Genomic DNA, 24,640 nt, shown 5'->3' on the forward strand with positions numbered 1-24,640 from the left:
GAACAATTTGGACAACCTTAAAGGCGTTTTTCTCAATATTTAGATTTTTTTGCACCCTCAGATTACAGATTTTCAAATAGTTGTATCTCGTTCAAATATTGTCATATCCTAAGCAACATCAATGGAAAGCTTATTTATGCACCATTCAGATGAATAAATCTTGAAATTGACCCTTATGTCTGGTTTTGTGGTCCAGGGGCACATGTGTGAATTGGACTGCAATGTTTAGAATGCAAAAACTATTTTCTGAATCTGAAATCAGACTGGAGTCATTTGGTTTAAAATGAATGCATGTAAACATGCCTAATGAGGGAAAAAAACCACTGGTTACCACACATTTTGTGTGATGAGATTTAAGAGCTGCAGCAGAGGTAAAGATTTTTAGATTAAAAGTCACTTCAATTAGGGTCTGTTCCTCACACAGCTCTACTGTAGGCATCCAGAATTGATGCGTTAGCACCGGGGGAATTACAATCACTACTGTATTACACAAATATGATACTGAACATTATGTAAATAGCAACAATTACCTAAAAAGCATCAAAAAACAGTATTTACACTAGACCGAAGCAAAAACACACGAGACACAAGATCATCTAACAGACAACAGAAATTACAAAGAAATGCCAAGAGACAAATATGATCAACAGAACAAACTATGTGAAAACAATGGGAATAATAGCATAGTATTAGCCTGGAAAAATCCAGACCCTAATCTATTAAGATTAAGGGTCTGGCATCAAGCAATGAAAAGGGGCGACAACTCGAGGGGCGGCACCAAGTGTGCATTTGAAACTCTCACTGCATGCAATTGGATAATGCCACGACCAATCACAACAATACACGGTGTGACGTATCCAGAGCGACGGTGAACATATAAGAGTGGATTTCAATGTTATAACAAACAATGTGACAAGATTAATAACTATTAATTATGACAGCCGAATCAACCTCATAAAACAATTAGGTCCGATCAAACTATTCATTAACTATCAACTAATATGTGGATGGACCATAGACTGTAAAAAAGATGGACAACACGTTTCCGCTTCTTTCCACTATAGAAAAGTGAAGCCAAAACAGCTCAATATGGCCGCTACCATCTTGGGGGAAGTTACGTCATTTGGAGCCAGAGCATGCGCAGTAGTGTCGTGAGGCGGAGCCACGGTGTCAAAGTCCCGCCCCAACCTCCCGCAGACCCAATCGCACGATCACAATCATGACACCACACCCCGTTTTTATAGCATCAAATAACTACTTAAAAGCAAACTTATTAGAAAAACGAACACCTGAGCATGAATCAGCATTATAAGAACTACCTCACACGATGGAAATCACCTTTGGAAAAAAATTATTTGCCGTGTAATTCGATTATTTAGTTTGGCTCACGTCCCATTAGATTACATGGAGAGGGCGGGGTTTATGACCTATACTGCAGCCAGCCACCGGGGGGCGATCAAAAACTTTTGGCTTCACTTTTCAGAACAACTACGGCACGCTTGGGATGGACGCTAGCGTTTCATTCAGCAGTGAGACATATCGTCCTGTTCAAGTTAGGCTACTGTATTACTATTGAATAGTTCAGTTTTTCGTTACAGTAAGTTTACCAAGTGACTCTTACCATTTGTAAATGAGATGGACCTCATCCACCACAATCCCGATCATTTGTCCCGGTAGACCTTGTTCGATAACATTTCTCACCACTGCTGAATGCTATCTGGCATTGCCCGCCTCGGATCTGTTCCCCTTCGTGGTCGCCAAGTTGCAGAGCCGAAAGACCGTATTTCCTCTCCTCTTTCACCTGGTCCTCCATAAGGGCGATCGACGGTGAGACCACAACCACCAGTGGGTTTTCACTAAGCCCCATACGCTTAACTACCAGCGGAGCTAACTGATGGATTAAACTCTTGCCGTATCCAGTCGGCAAAAGAAGCAAAAACGTCCTTCTTGCAAAGGAACGATTCGAGCGCGGCTTTATATGAAAAGCCGAGTCTAACTCGTTCATTGTAGCGGCCAAAGCCGTTTCAAACAACTGGTGTTCTTCTGTAGATCTCTTTCAATGTTTACTAAACGATTCCGGACGTCGCAGCTCTGTCGTCATCAGCTTAGCTCGCCTCTGGCCCGCCTACATCAGATACACCGATTTGATTGGTTCCCAGAACTGCTTACGTATTGCAGTAACATGCATCATTGCTCGATGCCAGAGTGTCTTGCAGAGACTATTCAAATTGTGCTCTCGCGACACCTCTGGATTTCCAGGGTAGCATAGTATAGCATTAACCCATAACCCAGCTCTGACTTTGACCACTGCTCACAACGAGCACTTCACTACATACAGAACACTTGTTTTGACAGTTTCCACAGAAACCAGCACATTCTGCACGTCATCTCATTAGCACTGTGTTAATTAAGTCACACCGTACTATCTACGCTTAACGACGCATTCAGCTCCTCACCAGCCTTTTAGAAAATAATCAGTAGGAGATATGCTCCCTTTCTTTGACTAAACATATGCCCAGTCCCAAAGCCTAGTGTGTGCGCCCTATGTAGGTAGCATCTTAAGGTATTACTCTAACATACATCCTTCTGACCAAATTTTTTAAACCTTTACACTAAAGGCTGGGACACCAAGTCATCGGGCCGTTGGCCAGCGCCTGTTGGGTTACTTTGTTTGACGATTTTGAAGCAAGAGGAGAAAATGAGATGGGAGTTTGACGTACCCTAACTGTCATGAACCAAAATACACAAGAGTTCATGCAGAGCTAGACAAGATGAGCATTTGAGGTTAAAAAAATAAATAAATTTAAAACAAAAAATGATTGTTTACCTAGATAAGACCCTTTGTAATCAGCTGGGATTGTTTAGAGCCCTTTGAAACTGCATTTTGGAAGTTCAAAGTCAGAGAAATCCTGAAATGTTTTCTTCAAAAAACTATTTCTTAACAACTGATGAAAGAAAGACATGAACATCTTTAATATAGGCTAATTTCCTCTCAAACCGCTTAGGGGTAGCGCTTTTTAATCCATGCTGCAAATCTTGAAAAAACACTTTAATGTCTTTAAAACTCTGACAGTTTTTTCTTTCGTTTAATACATTTGGTCAAAATATAGAAAAGATGATGCTGTATTTATTGGCTAAAGCACAAGATAGGCTACCAGATTTTTCTGCCTTATTACTATTATAGGCAAAGAAAACATTTTAAATATAACAGCTAAATACCGATTCTGCTCGGAGTAAACAATCCAATTTTTTTTTTTTTTTTTAATTGCTTTATGCAATTGACCAATATCAGTATCAGCCAATAATTGTTTGTTAAAATCTGTATCGGTCAAAAAAAAAAAATTGTATCGGATCATCCCTAATAAAAATTCTAAATGATGAACAATTTATAGCTGTTAATGAGTCTGTTAATGTCCGTCTGAATATTTACATGTCGTTAATGCAACATTTTTTTTTATGGAGAAGTGGTCTAATCCCTTCTCCATTGCACTACAAAGAAAACTGGCCAGCCAATAAAATTAGTACATTCACATGCCCAGAGGTGCTGCTGTTTCACAAACTACAAGTGGAAACTGTATTTCTGCCTTTCTATAAGCTTTGTCTACTGACAAAAAAGAAACTGCCTTTTAAAAGGCAGACAAATGTAAAAAAGGTCCTGTTATTAGTGTGTGGTGCATATGTTTGGACATAAAAAACATCTCCAAAGTTACAAATCTCAAAGTCCACTACAAAGGGAGATATTTCGTTTTTAAAAAATCCTTTTTCAAGAACTACAACGAACGGCTCCTTTGGACTACAGCTTTTGTTTTCCGGATGCTTTGATGTCACAACGCGGTCCATTAGAATATGATCAAATAAATCCCGCCTACGGAAATTCAAATCGTTGGTGGGTTGGGTTATTTAAATAAATAAATTAGCACAATAATGATAATCTTATGCATCCGCGATCTCGCAGGCTGACGATAGAACCAACACTACTGCAGCGTATCATTTACTCACCCTCCATGCATCCTAGGTGTATATGATGTACTTCTTTCAGACGAATACAATCAGAGTTATATTAAAAATAATCCTAGCACTCTTAAACTTTAGAACGGCATAGACAAGTGTTTCTCTCCATCAGTCCAAAACAAGTCGATCCATAACAAAAATAGCCTCAAATGGCTCTGGAGGGGTCAGTAAAAGCCTCCTTTAGCAATACAATGTGTTTTTGTAAGAAAAATATCCATATTTAAAAAGTAAGAATCACTTTAATCTAGCTTGTGCAGTTGTACACGGAACTTGCTGCTTTGGGAAGGGGCATGGCAGGACCGAAATGCCATCTAAGTTGTTCGCCAATTGCAACGCAGTAGGACTGCTAACCAATCACAACACATTTCGTTTTGCGGAAGGTGGACCTTCATCAAACCCGTAACTAATCGAGCCATTTGTGCCAGCCTGGAGAGAAAGCTACTGTAATAAATGTAAATTATGTGAAAAATAATGCGTTTTTTGAACCACCAAGCATGAGAGCATGTTCTAGTGCACCCCCAAAACAAAATAAAGACTCTGCAATAGAGCATAATAGGACCACTCTAAAGTGGAAAAAAAAAAAAAAAAAAATTATTCACTACCTAAAACCATTTTACATTTTGGTCTTAAGTCACTGATTCAAGAAAGGGGCCCTGCTTTGCTCCTAACAAGCTGATTGTAATTTTTAACAATATTATAAAGCTTTTTGGCTTTAAAAAAAACAACAGCACTAATACACAACTCTGACCAAATCAGCTATACAATGCACAAACATCTCTTGAATTCTCTATTAATATGCACTATTAAAAATAGTAAATGTTGCTTAGCTACCATTAACAACCTAGAGTTACATCAGGAACGAGTGGTACATAAACTAAATTGCTTACTAAACTTGAAGCACCCATATGATATACAGTGTATCTTTACACTACTGAATATAGAAAGAAAGAGAAGGGAAAAATGAAAGAACCTTTAAAAGACCTCTGACAGCGCTTTCCCTGTAAAGTCAGATGAATCACTCACGCCTCCAACAGCTCCAGTCTGGTGGTCAATCCCTAACACTGAGGGTCTATTCTGAGCAATGCACTGCCCCCTGCCCTTTGGCAGAATGCCCTCCCGTGACTCTTCATATCAGAGACCGTCCTTCCATAATCAACCCGACCTGACCTACGTCTTCACAGGATGACCTCTCGCACTCAAAATAAACACTTCCAACAAGTCTTCGCAGGACACTTCACAGCAACCCTTAGTGGAAAAACCAGGAACAAGACAAAACATCCAAACAATACCGCTGATGTGATCCTAAACATTCGACCGGCAGGACTCATTAGCCTAAATATCCACACATGCCAGCGTTTGGACCAACCTCTGGGCATTCTGATACTCTAAAGCTATGCTAGGCCAATCCACACGGCAAAGTAACTACACCAAAAGCCCTTCCTACCTCAGCATGCATCCAGCCGCGACTCTTGTCCATACAATACTGTAAGGCAGCAGAAGGCTGGTATTTTTAGACCAGTACACTGGCACTGAACTGGACTGTAATCTGAGCCAGCTCCCCCTGCCATGACCAGAGCCAAAACCCCATCCGCTATTACTGGGGCTAGAAATGATCACAATCACAACCATCATGCCTTTAGTGAAGACACCGGTTTGTGGAGGCAGGGCTGTTCAGTGTATTAGCCCTCAGGTCAAGGATCAGCTAAAATGAATACGGTAAAAAATACCTGCAATTGACCAAGCTTGAGACCTTGAAACCTGTCAAAAACACTCAAGTTATATTTCATACCAAAATTACAAAATGTCCACATACACGTAAAGAATTTACTAGTGGTGGGCCGTTATCGGCGTTAACGTGCTGCGTTAACGTGAGACTCTTATCGGGCGATAAAAAAAAAATATCGCCGTTAATCTATTCTCAAAGTTGGGTTGGGAGCTGGGTCTAAACTACGCAAGATATGATGACTTTCACCTTGATATTTTAGCGCGGATGACGTATACCTAGTCGAATTGCACTGTAGGAGGTGAGAACGAGTCTTCAACTTCTGTGCAATGACCACATCAAATGAGACGTGCAAAGATGGATGCAGCTATGAAGCCGCTTCAGGGCAGGTGCGTTGCTAGACCCTTTTTACTGGGGCACGCGAGTTATAATGTACTTTGATAATCCCGAAATAAAGACATTAAACTATATGCAACAACTGAATTGACGCTTCTAAAAGTAACGCAGTTTAATGGAAGACTATGCACGCAGAAATCCATGCCCGTGCGCGTCTGTGTATTTAACGGCAACGCACACGTCGTGCAGCCTTTTGCGCAGAAGTACTTGGTTACACAAGTTTGTATAGGTAATTATGTTGTAAATGCAATTGTCAAGCAGTTTGTGATGCATTTTGGAAACAGGAGATGAGCGCCTGGTCTAATGCGCCACCTGGCCCGTTCTCGAAGACTTACTTTTAGTCATTATTTGGGTAGCACACATATTCTGAATGCCTTCAGCAGAATTCAAATTAGCCATTTTAATCTAGATTAAAAAAATTAATCTATGCCCACCCCTAGAATTTACACATCTATTTTTGCGCATAATACACAAATGTCAATTTGAAGAAAAAAAAAAAAAAGTATAAATAAGTGTGAAAATGTGTTCACGTCTCATTAAAGTAACAGCTCTTAAAGTAGTCCACTTCCAGAACAAAAATGTACAGGTTATGACTCGCCCTCTTGTCATCCAAGATGTTCATGTCTTTCTTTCTTCAGTCATAAAGAAATTGTTTTTTGAGGAAAACATTCAGGATTTTTTTTCTATATAGTGGACTCCTATGGTGCCCGAAATCTGAACTTCCAAAATACAGTTCAAATGCTGTTTTATCCCAAATGTGGTTCTAAATGATCCCAGCCAGGGAAGAAGCACCTTATCTAGCAAAACAACCGGTTATTCAAAAACATATATATAAATGTATACTTTTAACCTCAAACTTTTGTCTTGTCTAGCTCTGTCTGAACTGTTTTTTCCGGTTTAAAACAGTTAGGGTATGCCAAAAAACTCCCATCTTATTTTCTCTCTCAACTTCAAAAATTATTTCCAAATCATCCTACATTGTTGCAGAAGTATCAACCCTTTGTTTGCAAAATTAACATACCAAGATCAAACACCCTTAACAAAAAAGGTAAAAGGTTAAATTGTAATTTAAAAAATAAAATAAAATAACTGATCCTTCTCCCTTGGCTGGGATGGTTTACAACCACACTTGGGATCATTTGAAGACTCATTTAAACTGCATTTTGAAAGTTCAAACTCAACACAGAAGTTCCCTATATTGAGAAGAAAAAATCTGAAATGTTTTCCTCAAAAAACTATTTCTTTATGACTGAAGAAAGAAAGACATGAACATCTTGGATGACAAGGGGGTGAGTACATTATCTGTAAATTTTCGTTATGAAAGTGAACTTTAACAGCCTGAAAAGTAGGGTTCACTTATAAATAATTTCTTGAGCTTTCTTTTTGATTTGGGTCTAAACTATGACCCAGAAGTAGTACATAAGAATTATACTTCATAGTAAAACACAAAAAACATGTACCCATCATAAGGGTGCTTAAGTTAGAGTATGACTGCCTAAGAACTTCAGGCTGTTCATCTACATTTCAGTTAACAGAACGTGCATATGTGTGCTGCTTGATGGGCTGATGCCGATCTAAATTCAGAACTCATCTTTTATTAGCTGCAGCACATATGAAATCACACATACTGCACAATGTTACTCTAATGACTAAAGGGATGAATCATTTCACAAATTCATCAAACGTGCTGTAATTCAGATGAACAGCCCAGCACTATTCCATTTTAACATTAAAAATATGTTTAAAGAGAAATGAATGCATGCCTGTTTATAAACAGAGATAAAGATGTTTAACCATGTGTTTCAACCTTCAATAACTACATCACATCTTTTTGCTGATTCTTATTAATAATTTTTAGAACAAAACACTGAAACTATAAATAATACATTTCTTTCTTGAGCAGTTTTAGAACTAACCAGTTTCATGTAACTGATATACTTTTATTTTTGTGCATATCATTGGTGTGTGTGTGACAAGAGGCACTTACAGCTAAAACAAGACTTCGGGTATCATGCCCTCTTAAAAATAAATACCGGTGATTGGCATTGACTGATTTTGGTGTTAAAATGTCGCCAATCACATCTGCCTCAAATCTCCTGACTGGTGCACCACTAGTTGTAAGTGTGCATGTCCCCAATCATCTCCTAACAGGATTAAATGCAGAATAAGTGGCACAATGTGTAATATCCTTCATATATTCTGGAATCAATCTTTTATGAATTGAATCAATCTCATATCTATCCACAAGTCTGTCATTGCAAAAGATGATCCGGATAGATCAGGTCTGTCATGGAAATCGTGCGTGTCAGTTGCATCACTGGTGGCAGGTGCCCGAAGTCTGGTTCTAGCACCCATGCAGCTGGTGTTGTACATGTGCACTATGTTGAAACTAAAGAATGTACAATAGTTCAAGTGTGTGCTCACACTGACATCCAACCTAACCAAAAGAGCCCAACCCTGATATTAAAGTATCAGTTCATTTCCAGAGCAAAAATTTACAGATAACGTACTCACCCTTTTGTCATCCAAGATGTTCGTGTCTTTCTTTCTTCAGTAGTAAAGAAATTACGTTTTTTTGAGGAAAACATTTGAGGAAGGATTTCTCTCCATATAATGGATATGTATGGTGCCTCCCCTAATTTAAACTTCCAAAATGCAGTTTAAACGCAGCTTCAAAAGGATCTAAACGATCCCAGCTGAGGAAGAAGGGTCTTATCTAGCAAAACGATCGGTCATTTTCGAAGCAGATTGACAATTTATGTACTTTTTAACCTCAAATGCTCGTCTTGTCTCGTCTCTACGATGCGCATGCGTAGTCTGTGTGTTCCGGGTCAATACAGTTAGTGTATGTCGAAAAACTCACATCTCGTTTTCTTCTCAACTTCAAAATCAATGTGAACATACAAAGAAGATTAAACATCCTTCACAAAAAAAAGGTAAAACAGCGTTGTAGGACGACTGTAAAGACGAAAACAAGATGGGAGTTTTTCAACATACCCTAACTGTATTGACACGGATTACACAGACTACGCATGTGCATCGCAGAGACGAGACATGACAAGCATTTGAGGTTTTAAAGTAGGGTTGCATCGATCCGATACTCTGGATTGGTATCGACGCCGATCCAAGCTTTTTTAATGGATCGGATATCGGTGATGCGTGACGGATCCAAATTCGATACCGTTACCAGAGTTTGATTAAATAATAGCAAGAAATAACAGTCTACTGTAAAAACTATAATAATTCATACAAGAACACAGTTATTTTAAAACATTGCCTTAAAAATAAAATACATTTACAATACGTTGCGCTGGTTACACAAGCACATGACGTGAGTGTGACAGGCGAGTTCAGAGAGATCTTCCACATGCAAAATCTACTGTACCTCAGCGCGGTAAACATGTCCCTGATCTGGAAATATTTTACTCTTGATACAGCATCTAGAAGCACTGCAAATTGTAATATTTGCAAAGCCAAAGTTTCAAGAGGTGGAAGTAGTGTTTCGAATCACAACACCACAAATTTAATCAAGCGTCTTCAGAAGCATCACGCAAAAGAACACAAGGACTTCACTAACCGAGTGACAGCTTTTAATACTTTCTTTGTAAATACTTTGTAAATTAGAAATTGTTTAATACAGCAGTTAAATAAATAAGTTATCATTAAATGACTTTCATTGCCTGATTTTGCTCTATTTCGTCGTCAAAAGTAGTCTGAAACAAGTCACAACTGAGCCGCTGCGCATCTCCACTCAAACACAGCGGTGTTTCGTTTATGAATGAACGTGCGTTTTTAAACGAATCTAGTGAAATGATTCAATTTCCCATTCAAACAGAGTCACTTGCTTTATTTCTGAATGAACCATCCATTCAAATGAATCAAATCCATGAAATGATTCAGTAATTAAATCAGTGACTTGCCGCCATCTGCTGGCAGATCTGTTCAGTTATTTATATCTGTAATAACACCGTGGCACCGTCGTTTTGATTTTTTATAGTAATAAAAAGCATTAAGTTCAGTTAGAGAACAGACGCTACAATTAACTGAACGCCGCTGCTTTATGCAGTGCGCCGAACTACAGTCGTGCATCACAGATCAGCACCCGGAGTCAGATTTCATTGATCATGTGAGGAGAGTCGAGCTGACTGACAAGACGATGGCGGAAGATTTAGTTTCAAAATGAAATGCAAAAGCGCCCGTTTTAAAAATATTTTGGAAAGCCTGTTGACTTTTGCCATTTAGCTAAGGTGATATACATACACATACACACACATATACATACATACATACATATATATATATATATATATATATATATATATATGTGACCCTGGAGCACAAAACCAGTCTTAAGTCGCTGGGGTATATTTGTAGCAATAGCCAAAAATACATTGTATGGGTCAAAATTATCGATTTTTCTTTTATGCCAAAAAATCATTAAGAAATTAAGTAAAGTTCATGTTCCATGAAGATTTTTTGTAAAATTCCTACTGTAAACATATCAAAATGTAATTTTTGATTTGTAATATGCATTAAGAACCTAATTTGGACAACTTTAAAGGTGATTTTCTCAGTCTTTTTGATTTTTTTGCATCCTCAGATTTCTGATTTCAAATAGATGCATCTCGGCCAAATATTGTCCTATCCTAACAAACCATACATCAATAGAAAGCTTATTTATTGAGCTTTCATATGATGTATAAATCTCAGTTTTGTCAAATTTAACCTTATGACTGGTTTTGTGGTCCAGGGTCACATATATAAAACAATTATATAATTTAAGTGAGTTTGTCGTTGTAGCCTACTGGTTTGTAGTTGTCCATTCAATCAATTGACGTCCAATTGCTACTAATTTGAAAGTAAAAATGTAAAATGTGCATATGCATTCAAACTATTGAAAAGCAAGGAATAGAGAGAAAACTCTACCAAACTACCCCCCCCAAACACTACCTCAACTCTAGGGCTGCATGATATCTCACATGCGATATCCAATGTGCATCTTGTCAGTAAAGCCGGTTTTATAATCAGTAGTATATCTCCATCACCTGTGCGCTTTCAGATAGAGCAGCGCTTACTACACAGAGCCGTAATTCACTGACAAGCAGCACAAACTTGATATCGTCTTTGTGGTTTTGCGCTGCTTGTCAGTGAATTACGGCTTTGTGTAGTAGAGATATTGTGCAGCCCTATATTGTTTAATTTTATCATTTGATAATCATTATTATTAAACAGTCCCTTCAGGATTTTTATGCGAGACCTTCATTTTGTGATTATTTTGCGGTGAAATGGCAAATTATGCAGGATCACAAAAAAAGTGTGTACATTTTGTTGTGGATTCAGCGATCGCAGAATCGCGGAAAACTGGAGGATCTGATCAGGGTTTTCGCGAATATTTAAATTAACCAGTTTCTGTAGCTTTTTTTTCTTATGGTAGTGAAACGGTTACTTTGCAGAGACTACTGATATTTAAGTTTCGTGACAACACTAGTCTCCATAAGATTGCCTACACTCCTATTCGGTCTAACTTGGACATCCCATAACATGAATTAGAGCTTGTTAACTTGTTTTGAACATTGCTTTGAAAAAAACAGAAGCAGTTTGAACACTCACTTGCTAGTTTGGCCTGTAGTCCGGAGGGCCCAGGCTTGGAGGAGGTCTCAGCCTTGGCCGATCCCGGCAGGGACAGTCTGGGCTTTGGCAGGTTGACTTTGGAGTTGAAGCGGGATGTCCAGTCAAACTTGGAGGAGCCAGCAGCCTTGCTCTGCTCTTTATCTCTGCTGCTCCTTCTGGGGGAAGGGGAGGACGCGGAGCGCGACCGTCGCGCTTTGCTCTGGTCCTTGCCCTGCTTTAGCCGGGCACCCTGAGGGGCACAGCTGTTGGCGCCTGTGGCGGCCGAGGAGGAAGAGGAAGAGGAGGATGAGGAAGAGGCAGAGGAAGAGGAGGAGTCAGTCACGGTGCTACACCCAGCTTTGGCTGAGGCGGCCGATTTGGACGCCAGCTTGGTGGGTTTGGCTGCCCGGCTGGCCTCGCTGCGGGGTGGCAGGGGGCCTGCCGCGCTGCTCGAGCTGGGGAGGGAGGAAGAAGAGGAGGACGACAACGAAGAGGCGTCTGCCTTCTTGCGCTTTTGAGAGGGGGTGTTCGGGGCCCCACTGGGGCCAGGGTAGGACACGTTCTTCTTGCTCAGGGCTCTGGCGGGAGCCGGCTCGGCTGCTAACCGTCTCTTTTTGGACTTGTTGCTGACAGACGCTGGAGCCTTCCTCGGCTCTGTAACTTCAGGTGAGGTTGTGGGGGCCGACGGCCCGCTGGATGAACTCTCCGAAAGGTGGCTGGACACCGCTTTGGGCCGCTTGGCCGGGCTGGGCGAAAAAGTGATGTTGGGCTCTGAAGCGGAGCTGCGTTTGAGAGCACGGGTGCTGCTGCCCTCCCGTCTCCCCTGCGTGCCCGAAGTCCCTGCTGCTTCCAAGTCTGGATCTGGAATCGAGTGTGAACCCACGGATAGAGAGAGGCTGTTCCTGTAAAAACAAACAGAAAAGGGGAAAGACTTGAGCACCAAAGACAGAGCAGTCGCCACACGGTGAACTTGCCATACCCACACGCAATACAGGAGGAAAAAGCGATACCTTCGAGAGGCGTGGCCGCGGGCGGAGCCGACGGCAGAGCTGGGCGGGGCTTTGGAAGCCTTAGAATTAGATCTTCTACTTTCAGGTGGGGAATTTGCTTTTTGGTTTACTTGCTCTGGCTGCAACCTGGAGAGGTTGGGAATTAAACAGCAGAGAGCAGTGTGGGATGGGCAGTAGATGAGGAACACCTCAAATTCAATTTCATGAGCTGACTACTCCTTCAGTCCTACAGCACTTCCTAAACACCCGTCAACCCAACGCCAAAGACAAACAGCAATCATTACGAGTTTCTATCTAGACATTTCTCACAAGTTGAGCGCATCACCCAGAGTTGGGCAGCTAAACTATTAGTCATTAGGCTGTGGCTGGAGGATTTAAAGAACTTGTTTGAAAGAGAAGAGACCAAATGTATCCCCCACAAGTGCTGAGTGCCAAATGTCTGTGTATCGGGCATAAAAGAGACACATTCTGTCAGTCTTGCCTGCAATGCTATTCAGCAAAGATGCTGTGCTACTACTGAATCTACAGCACCATGGCAAAGGACGTAATATTTTATTCAAGCTGAGAGTGTGTGAACCTAATGCAGTGTCAATCGAATGTGACTACAGAGGGAGACTGTGCACCCTTAAATAACCTACCTACATATTTTTCTACTGTTGATATTACATAACTAGTATAGTCTTCTTCCTGAACAAGTAATTCTTCTTAGAAGGTTGCGTCCTGAGATCACAAATTATTACATTAGTGTCCAATAGTTTGAGGTCAGTTTTTAAGAAATACTTCAACCCCTTAACTGTCACTGTCCCCTCTGTGGGACGCCCAAATTTACTTCACCATTTTACAAATAAATCTAATCATGACCAACTATATATCATTGGAAAGGTCTAAGGATCCTAAAAAGATATATTACTTTTTTATGTGTTACAAACTATGTAGTTCTGACATTTGTCACAAACAGACTTCCTCGTTGCCTTTTCCCTATCACACTTTAGAAATCATAAGAAATGATATATTAGTTGAAAACTTGAAGTTGAAAAAATTCATCCTTTGGAAGCCATTTTAAAATCAGACATTGCATTAACATGGAAAATGTACATCAAAATCATATTACACAATGTTTGTTTATGAAATAAAAAAATTTAAGTTTGAATTCTTGATTTTCACATCTCTGTTCAAAAATGGGAGTGACAGTTAAGGGGTTAGTAAAAAAATACATTAAAACGATTCAAAAGTGGCATTATTTATAATGTGACAAAGATTTCCATATCAAATCAATAAAATTAAATAATCCAGAAAAAAGGTTTAAAAAATGTTATTGTTTAGGCATGTTATTACCAACATTATTAATAAATTTTCAATTAACAAAATCATTAAGGAAACGGAAAGCGGAAACCCTGCTGAGCTTCGAGCAAAAATCTGTGGCTGCTGATTCTGACAAGTGCTGCTTTGATGTTTCATTAATGAAATGGTTAAGGAACCATTACAAATGCACTTAATAATGTTGTTTATGTCTCACTGGTCAACATGGCTGCCGCCTTGGACTGACAAAAAAAAAAAACTAGCGATGCGAATTTTATTAGTTACTGATGCCATTTAAAATGAGGACTATTTCAGTTAGACATTATTCATACATGCACAGAGCGAAAGAGTCTGAGATTGAGTAGTATTGGAAAGGTCATGCGACCTCAACATTGTAACCACTGCACAAATAGAACAACTGCTCTAGATACAGACAGGTAGATAAAGATGCACCTACAGACTTAAACCAAGGCTGTATACAGCACTTTGGTGCACATTGTATCCACTGCATACTCACCTTCCTGCAAGTGTGTGGTCTATTGGCTGGGCCGCGGCTGTGTTCCTCTGTGAACGGCGCAGTGACCCCCCTGGATTGGAATTAGGCCGGTTGGACATTGGCACCTCTCTCCTGAAGGGACATACCCTTTCTAGACACTACCATTCACTGGTAAGGTATAAAGAGAGAGAAAAAAGAGGGTTAGTTAATGTTCTGTGCTGAAAGCCATCTTGCCATTAGCAAAATATGAACTTCAAGACAATGTCATTCTGTACTTGTAAGTGTCCACCAGTTAAATATATACACCAAACTTCACTTCCACACACCCAAATGACCAATTCATCTCCATTCTGTCTGGTCAAAACAACCATAACCAAATGCCCCTGTTCCATTTATGCAAAGCTCAATATCGTCTTGAGTCACAGACATGTACCGCAGCACAACCATGGCTCCACCACTCGTAACAGATCAATAACCTTACTCACATCTCATATTAACATACGTCACAGGAGTGCTGCACAAATGACCCATGAAGACACCAAGAAAATGATGAAGGGTTGAGAGAGAGAGAGAATCAATAGGACAAAAGCGTTCTAAACAGACACCGAAGGAGAAAAGGACAAATGCTTAGGAAAACCATGCACTAGCATGAATTACTTCTACACTGACCAATCAGATTCGTGTTTGGTGCCTATTTCCTTAGTAATGCATGATGGCATCAAGCTTGAGGCGATTTTAAAGATGACAGTGTGTTGGCCAGCATCACAAAAACACAGTGAGATAAGACGCATCCTGAACATAGACAGAATAGCCAGAGGGGGGCCTTTGTGTCCTCCTCAGTTCAGTGGTAATGAACAGCGCTAGCCATCAATCACTACGACACCGCAGAGACACACAATCCCACCACACCTTTATCCTGCGAGTATACGAGATGGTGTCCTACAGTTCTGCATGATTATCAGTTGATCTAAATGAAAGACTATTATAAACTAAGTGGACTCTAATGGGGAGGCCTGATCTACTCATGAAGTCACATTTGACTAAAAAACAAACGACAGACATAAACTCATACCTGAAGATTTCTTGGAAACAGCTTGAGATTTGTGCTAATAGATGCTATGCAATTGAGCTGACAATTATCAATGATTTTAGTCCAACTTCATCCCAAACATCAGCTTCCGTAAAACGTTCAGTCGTAAAGAAAGCCAGAAATGTTTAATACTGTATCTTCTAGCAACTCATACATTTCTTCTAAAACTATTGGCGGCCATTTGCAATTTATCAATCACTTTTTATGTAAAGAGTGTAAACAATCTTGCTGTTACACTCCTGTAAACAAACTAAAAGTTGAATAATTTAGTTTGATGCACTGCATGTTTCAGAGCACAGAACTGTGTTCATTTAAACAAGCAGTTCATGATCCAGTATTTTTAGTTGCTTGGCTCATGTAAAATGCTGTTTCCACATGTCTCATGTGCATTTAGGAGATGTAGAAATGTGTGCTAAGATACGTGTACATTCACACAATTTCCAACTTTTCTGAGGACAGATGTTTCAGCATTTAAGCAGAATTGTAATGAGAGGCATTTATAAACCTGTGGTCAGCTAAACTTAGGTCTCATTGCATTGTTCCTGAAATAAAACCTTAGTTTAAAGGTCATTGCACACAGTTCTAAATAATTGTATGCCTTTTTTTTTTGTTTTTTTCGTATTTGTCAAAATGCTTGCTATGGATGCGAAAACGCAAAAAAAAAAAAAAAAGTAAAATATGATGGACAAAAGTTTCGAAGGCAGTGTGTAAACCTGATTGACAACATGAAGTCGTATTTATTTTCTCAGTGTGCAATCAATGCAAATAATTTATGGCATAAATATTATTTTAACCTCCAGTGTAAAATACAATTATTATTATAATTTTAATCATTTTATTGCACATATACAAATGTAACGTATTTGTCATTAAATAGTACTTGTATTACTCTTATTGTTGTACTGATTTCATAAAACATCAGTGTGAATGTGATGTGGATTGAGGCACTATCGCAACTAAAAAGTGGGTCTCAGGCCGCTTCCAAACGAACTCTGGTGCAGTTCCAATGAAATATGAATGCAACACAGATCAAACACTTCTAAACGAACCAAAAACAGGATGCGACGCTATGCAACATGTTTTCACAAAGGGAACAAGCGGTGTCTCCAAAACAAAAGTTCTGTCAGAAAATATACGTCATTTCACCTGACCAATCAGGCTGTGAACGTATCATTATGTCTTTAGGTTCGCTGTCAAAAATTGCAGTGTGAACACTAAGCGGACCAGTTCCAAATGTATCATTTTTATTTTTGATCCGGACCAAACAAACCGAACTACAAGTGTGAACACACCCTAAAAGCAACTACTTCTATTGGCCCCTTTGTCTGGATGTCCAAGCAGGAGCAATATATACAAAAAAAAAAATCATAAAAAAAAAAAAAAGTGTCAGGGTGGATTAAATGCACATCAAATCATAATAGGAATACGAATTTTAACATTTTTGGTAAATCACCTATATACTGCACAAAGCACTGCAAAAAACAAATGCATTCAAATGTGTTTTCAAATTAAAATATTAACTTAATCTTAGGGGGTAAAAAAATTATTTATCAAAGAGGTTCAGTTGACAAAAAAAAGCCCTGTTCTAAACTTACCATTTACTAAAACACTCATATGCAGATAAGACAAAGGTTACACACAAGACAAGATACTTATGCTCTATTACAGCATTAGTGGGGCTGATTTTAAGCATTATAACCTCAGGAACTGATATTAAATACATTCAAACCATCTAATAACATCCTGAAAGCATGCCTGAACATACCCAATCGTATTCACTGCACAATGGCCAAATGCTGCTGCAAATTAAAACCATGAACCATAAAATTAGAAAATTTTATATGGTGAAATGTGTTCAACTGAGTGCATTTACATTGACCAAACTCTGAGCACCATCAAAAATCAACTCGTTATAAACCCCATTCATAATATTACTGAGAGCGCTGTGCTAATAAACATTTAGTCAAAGCTCCTCGAAAATGCAATTATAATAATTAAAAAAATAATAATACTTGAGGGCAAGTGTGTATATAGTTTTTCGAATGAACGGAAACCCTGGTGAGCTTTGAGGAAAAATCTGTGGGTGCCAATTCTGACAAGTGCAACTTTGAACCTCTTTTGCCATTTATACAAAACCGGATGTTCACGACCGACATTTAAATGGAATTAAATGACTACTTTGAGCAGAAGCTCACCTACAGTGTAAACTCTTGAGAAGAAAGTGAGAAGATACTGAGGGTTCCCACAGTACAATATAACTATAGTAAAAAGGTGTTGCTAAGCCACATACCATCAACATAAATTGGAGTTGAAAACACATACAGTAGCAGCAGGTATGATAGTGGGAGGTGACGACGAGTAAATCAAGTTCACAGGAATCTAGAAAAACACCGCTTAGTATGAGTATCCTCCTGTTCCACGTGACCGGTGTGTCACATTCAAACCTGTATGTAACAAGTAACAGATTGTGAAATTGTCCTATTCAAGCAAAAGCAGGAGCAGATCAAATACTGCCTGTATGCACAATGCACGTATCACAACTAATTGAGACACACAATGCTAGCAAATGAACTCTTCATATTGCATCTTTATGGACTTAATGTTAAAACAAAAGTCAATGCTTTTATCCTCTTACTTAGGTTGTCAAATTAAAGATAATCAATCAAAATTCAACCCATTTACTTGCTTAATATAGGTTTCTGGTCTTAAGTCTACAATATACTTCAAGCTGAATCGAAAAATGTGTGGTGGAAAACTGCACCATCTCTATAATCCACCCAGCTATGTGTCACCCACAGCTCATCATCGATTACCAATTAATAAAATCAATCATTTTATCTGCTTATATATCCTTTTTTACTTAAAGTCAAATGGGTTTCATGTTTACTTTAAGAAAGTGTAAATAACCTTGCATGAAATTAGGGTCAGACTTATGAGATGTTCACATGAGACTACAGAACACCAGATCAACTTATGTGGCACAAAATATAAGTCTACGGTGCAACATTTGTCTAGTGTCAAGGGAGGACAGGGATTTATGGACTCTTAACCTAGATACATTTTTCTCAGGCCAAATATGTCACTTTAAATATGGATGCTCCTGCCGCTAAACACAGATCCTCTCAAGTCAGGACGCTCAAACTCTGGGGTCAAGTTGATTAATGGCTTAACAACAAATGACACTGGTCAAATGCTCTTCTGGCAACTCGAAATGACTAGTACACCGAAACTAAAGAAACCCATATTTCAAACCCCACACTGAAAACACATTATACGGTTACAGGACGGATTTAAGATGATGGGTTTATGTAAACGGAAGTTTACAGAATAAAATTGTTATTTTTTCCATTTTCAGAAGTGGTGAGGAATGGGACATACACTATATTGCCAAAGTATTGGGACACCCCCTTCTAATGAACAGGTTGGACTACTGTAGAATTTCCATGGGTACAAATCCTAAAGTTTAAGCATATAATGATATTCTAGGGGATTGTGTTCTTCTAATTTAATCATCTTTTCTATTCTAACATGACGATGCCTCTGTGTATAAGGCAAGGTTCAAAAAGAAATGATTGATTCAGTCGGTGAGAAAAACTTGACTGGTCTAATCACATCTGAACACCTCTGGAGTGACTTTAAATGCAGACCTTGAGCCAAAAACTCATCACCAAACAGCAATGACTTGTAACTATAATTTGGTACAATCAATGCTGACACTTCCAAAACTGTTGCAACAGAGATGGAAATACAATTTCTAAATACATGAATTGTTTCTATCTTTGTTGCCACAGTTTTGGAAGTGCCTTTTTCTGTTCTAAAGAAGAGGGTGTTCCAATACTTTTGTCCATATAGTGTATGTACAAGTCAATGGTGTTTGCTGATGAGTTTTTGGCTCAAGGTCTGCATTTAAAGTCACTCCAGAGGTGTTCAGCTAAGATTAGGAATTTACTTTCTGCAGACCATTCAAGTTCTTCCACACTGACTGAATCAATTTCATTTCTTTTTGAACCTTGCCTTATACACGAGGCATTGTCATGTTAGAATAGAAAGGGGTTCTGTCAAAACTGTTGCTATAAAATTAGAAGCACACAATTCCCTAGAATATCATTATATGCTTAAACATTAAGATTTGTACTCATGGAAATAACTAAAGTAGTCAAACCTGTTCATTAGAAGGGGGTGTCCCAATACTTCTGGCAATATAGTGTACATTTGGACACAAATGCTGGAATGATTTTCCAGGTGCAATTTAGGCATGGATAACAACTGCTAAAATATTGTATTTCTTAATCCTACGCATGCAAACTCTCACAATCACACATGCTTATCATATGTTTTTTGAAGGATCTAAAGTCATACCACAAGGTTAAATGTTTATATTTTTTCCACTAAAAAGATCATGTTTTCTTTGGCATCCCACCCTTAAACAGTCAAATGACTTGCTTAAGGTGTCATGCAACCACTGCAAGGCATTCAATATCAGACACTCAACTTAACTTTCCCAAGAAGCAAACTGTTTAAGCTATTACACAATCATGTTAAAGAACAGAACAGCCCACAGGTCAAAAAAAAAAATAAGAATCATGTAACAGTCAGCCACAAATCAAATAATTGTAACACCCAACGTATGCAGCTCACAACTACCATTTCTTGGCTTCCTGTATATCGTTTTATAATTCTATCTGCTTGTTTTCAAACGCGTTACATCTAATGTTAGTTCCACTATCAAAAAAAACAAGGGAAACCTTTCTGAACAGGCCAATGCTATTCAAATACACTAGGTTGATCTAAATATTCAGTAGTCTAAAATATGCTTGTTCCTGCGATTCTGCTTGCTTGGCACTACTGCTGACTGCATGCTGGGAGGAGAAACAAATGGCTTTAATTACTTTACCCCTGTCATAACTGACACAGGATCAGCTCTACAGCCCAAATCAAATAATCATACCAAGAAAACGAAAACTACGACAGTATGAAGAAGCAAGAGCAACCTTGTAATACAGAAAACGTTGTACTCCCCTTCAAAGTGTCCAAATGAATAAACCCTTTGACTCTTCAAGTAGAGCTTTTGTATTTGTCCATTAGGAAGTGATTGGATCATGAAAACTAGTCTCTTTGACAGATTATTAGATTAGAGGTTTTAAAAAGCAAGAGTCAAAAAGGAAATTTGTTTTAGGGGTGGAGCAAGCTAGCAAATTCTTATACAAGAAAAAAAAAATCTTCTCTTATGAAATAGTTTCCTTATACAAAACCAGGAAATGTATTAGGGAAATAAGGTCAATTTTGATTTCATGTTAATTTCACACAAAAAAAACTCCTCCCTTGCCAATTACCAAAAATATAACAACCTATTTTAAAAAGGTAATTACCTAGACTATGTTGCTTTTTTAAACCATTAAAGGATTAGTTCACTTCCAGAACAAAAATATACAGATATACCCCTTGTCATCCAAGATGTTTAGTGTGTTTCGTTCTTCAGTCGTAAAGAAATTATTTTTGAGGAAAACATTTCAGGATCTCTCTCCATACGATGGATATGTATGGTGCCCCAAAGTTTCCAAAATGATCCCAGCTGAGGAAGAAGGGTCTTATCTAGCAAAACGATTGGTTATTTTCAAAACACATTGACAATTTATATACTTTTTAACCTCAAATGCTCATCTTGTCTCGTCTCTGCGATGCGTTTTCTGTGTGATCCGGGTCAATACAGTTGAGGTATGTCGAAAAACTCCCATCTTGTTTTCTTCCCCAACTTCAAAATCATCCTATATTGTGGATGATAGTTTTTACAAAGTGAACATACAAAGATAATCAAACGCCCTTTACAAAAAAAAAAGTAAAACAGCGATGTAGGGGGTTTTTGAAGTTGAAGACGAAAACAAGAAGGAAGTTTTTCAACATACCCTAACCCTGTATTGACACAGACTACGAGACAAGACGAGTATTTGAGGTTAAAAAGTATATAAATTGTCAATTTGTTTTGAAAATAACCGACTGTTTCACTAGATAAGACCCTTCTTCCTCTGCTGGGATTGTTTAGAGCCCTTTGAAGCTGCTTTTAACATGCATTTTGGAAGTTCAAACTTTGGGACACCATACATATCCAATATATGGAAAGAAGTTTTCCTCAAAAAACAATTTATTCACGACTGAAGAAAGAAAGACATGAACATCTTGGATGACAAGGGGGTGAGTACATTATCTGTAAATGTTTGTTCTGGAAGTGAACTAATCCATTAACACACTCAAGCAGAACTACCTATTCTTGCTCACCTTCATAACAATCAACATGTTTTCCTCATACACCAAATCTAAGTGCCCCACACACTAAAAACAAAGAACCTGAATAATGTGTGTGAAAAAAAAGCTTCACCTGCTCAAGCCATATATCCTAGATGTCAAAAAAAAAAAAAAAACTTAACTGCCAGACCAAGATAGTCAATTTCCTGTTTAACCCCTTTCTCCACCACACCTGTCCCTCTTACTGGATCCTGTCAGCATGAAGGTAAACAGCAACCGCTATGCGAACTCACCAGCCGTGTGCAAATGAACCAACCAGCAGCCTAGGGCGACAAGAAGGGGGAACAATAATGGGGAAGGAAGGAGGGGGGGGATAGGGTGAAAAAAAAGTTGATTTTAGTCAAATGTGTAATTGCTTTAAATCATAAAAACTTAAAATCAGAAATGAATTACAACTGCAGACTAAGGTGGCAGCCATTTTGTTCAGTAATACAGTCAAATATCAATGCCATTCACTAATCATATGCAAGACACTTTTATAAAGACAAAGAGCTAATCTCAAATGAGTTAATTAGAAATAATGAACAGACTTATGCTATATAACCTCTAGATGACTTTAGAGATTAGAAGAGTCTATAAGACCATTCATCTACACTGACATGAACAGAACATTTTAACTTACAAAAAAATAACTTGGCTTATTTAATGCATTAGTAATTTAGTTTTTCCAACTCACTTTTACATGAATACATTCAGTATTTAGTCATAGCAAATCCTACAAATTAGGTATGCAGCTTTTCTATTACATACAAGGAGATAAGATCTGTGTTTTTATTCAAGCCTACCTCGGTGTCATTATAAACAGTATTTATATGCATTTTAAGAGTGAACATATGCAAGCACAATAATACATACACATACCGATGAACCGAGTGTCCGAAACGAGTCCGATAAGTATAAATATAACGTATAGGTCGTCAACTGGGTGTCTTTTGAAAGACAACCGTTGATAAACAAAAATCAGCCTAAAAGCGAGGATATGATGAATATTTATGTTTAAACGAGACGACAGGCCTTCCTCCTCACAACGACACCACCATTAATGCTAACGTTACTTCAGCAAGCTATGCGACGTCCATGACGTTCAAACTACTAGACGACAAATAAACGCTTCAAAACCCAAACGTTCACAAAACAGAACAACAAAAGCCTTAATTCACGACAAAATCGACCGTAGCGATAAACAAATCAACGAACTGCCTTAAACATGTCAAAAATACCCCGTGCACACTACTGAGACTTCTACTTCCCTGAAGAGAGGGTGAAGTGATATCGATGATTAGGAGCCGAATTCCTTCAAATGAGTATAAAAACAAAACCAAGCCATCGTTACACCCAATCCTGCGCAGTTTTTTTACTGGTGTGTGTGTATTTGGACTGTTGACATGAAAATACGACATGATTACGAAGGCCGTTCTCAGAACAGGCCTGAGCCGATCCTTTTGTTTATTTTGCCCAGTCCACGAAACAAACTCCTATCAGCCGAAACCCACTTACTGTCCGAACACGACCAAACCAGACGAAACGTCGCCTTGTGAGAACGTGTACGAGTTTAGTTCGGTACAAACGAACTAAATACAAAAATATAAACTGATTTTCCCACTCCGAGGCCTTACACACCGGTCTCGCGTTTTGTGGCCCCGCATTGTCGATTTGCGAATTCAAATCAGCTGTGGTGCTCGCATAGAAAGGCATAAACGTTCACAACTACGTTGGAAGGATTGTTGTAAAGCGCAGGAGAAAACTACATACGATTGAGAGTGAAAGAAAGTTAAGTTCAGTGAGTCAAAGTGATAACCGTGATCGGCTAATTCTTGCTTTCACGCTAGCAAAGCGAAATAAATAAAACACTCAGAAACCGCCGTGTATCTAGTTACTCGCCAATTGTTTTATGTTAACTGTTTTAAGACAGACAGACAGCCTGACATAGATTCACGTGTTGAATTAGAAAAACTATAAGGTTTTGTTTTAAGCTGTTGTATGTGCTAACACTGTTAGCACAGCTAACCGATGCTAATCTGCTGAAGGGACGAAGCGTGACAAGCGATTATCAACAAATACCGGACTTGATCACAACAGCAAAGACAAAACACAAAATAATCTGAACAATCATCACAATAGCACTAGAAAAAAGGTAAGATTGTACCGTTGTTGTCAGTATTTGGCCTACATATGGTAAAGCTAAAGAGCAAAGCCGGTCTCCTGTCGACGTGTATGCGGGCAAGATCAGGTCAAAGTGACTGAAGACGTAAACAAACTACCAGCAGCAGCAAACTACACTAATCAACATTTCACCTGAACACGACTGGATGTCACTTGTGATGAATGCAAACTTCCTCTATTTCAATCAGACGTTTGCCAGCAAATGAAGAAGAGAAAACTTGTATGCATTTTTCGTTACCTTATAGTTTGTGGGCCATTATGTTATTGTGATTATTTATCTCTAAATTGGCCCATCCCATCAAAAGCAAAAGCATAAGCAAAAAAAAAAAAAAAAACTGCAGAAAATTGTTCGTCACATACGTTGTACTAGACGCAGGTCTCTAAGCTTTAGTTACAATGTCCTGTTTATTTTTATTTTTTTGTCAAAGGGGATGTAAACGACTCTCAATTCCCTCTCGATACCTCTAGAACGTTACTAAAAAGATTTCGAGTGGTTTATCTTATCTACCCTCACATTATTGTCACAAACTATCCTCCCTCAA

General features: G+C 38.7%; 2 protein-coding genes across 2 annotated transcripts in view; one reads left to right on the forward strand and one right to left on the reverse strand.

Moving 5' to 3' along the window:
• The window catches only part of rasa2 (RAS p21 protein activator 2), a 162,698-nt gene that overhangs the window by 75,522 nt on the left and 62,536 nt on the right, over window positions 1-24,640 (forward strand). The window lies entirely within an intron of this gene.
• LOC141346150 (E3 ubiquitin-protein ligase TRIP12-like) lies at window positions 5,457-24,160 on the reverse strand. The gene is made up of 6 exons (XM_073851064.1): window positions 24,082-24,160; window positions 22,169-22,198; window positions 14,567-14,713; window positions 12,751-12,876; window positions 11,741-12,642; window positions 5,457-5,614 (listed from the first exon to the last, which is right to left on the reverse strand). Exons 3-6 carry the CDS (start codon window positions 14,662-14,664, stop codon window positions 5,457-5,459), a joined length of 1,284 nt encoding a protein of 427 aa, XP_073707165.1. The 5' UTR covers window positions 14,665-14,713; window positions 22,169-22,198; window positions 24,082-24,160.

This window comes from Garra rufa, chromosome 11, assembly GCF_049309525.1.
Source record: "Garra rufa chromosome 11, GarRuf1.0, whole genome shotgun sequence".
Taxonomy (NCBI): Eukaryota; Metazoa; Chordata; class Actinopteri; order Cypriniformes; family Cyprinidae; genus Garra; species Garra rufa.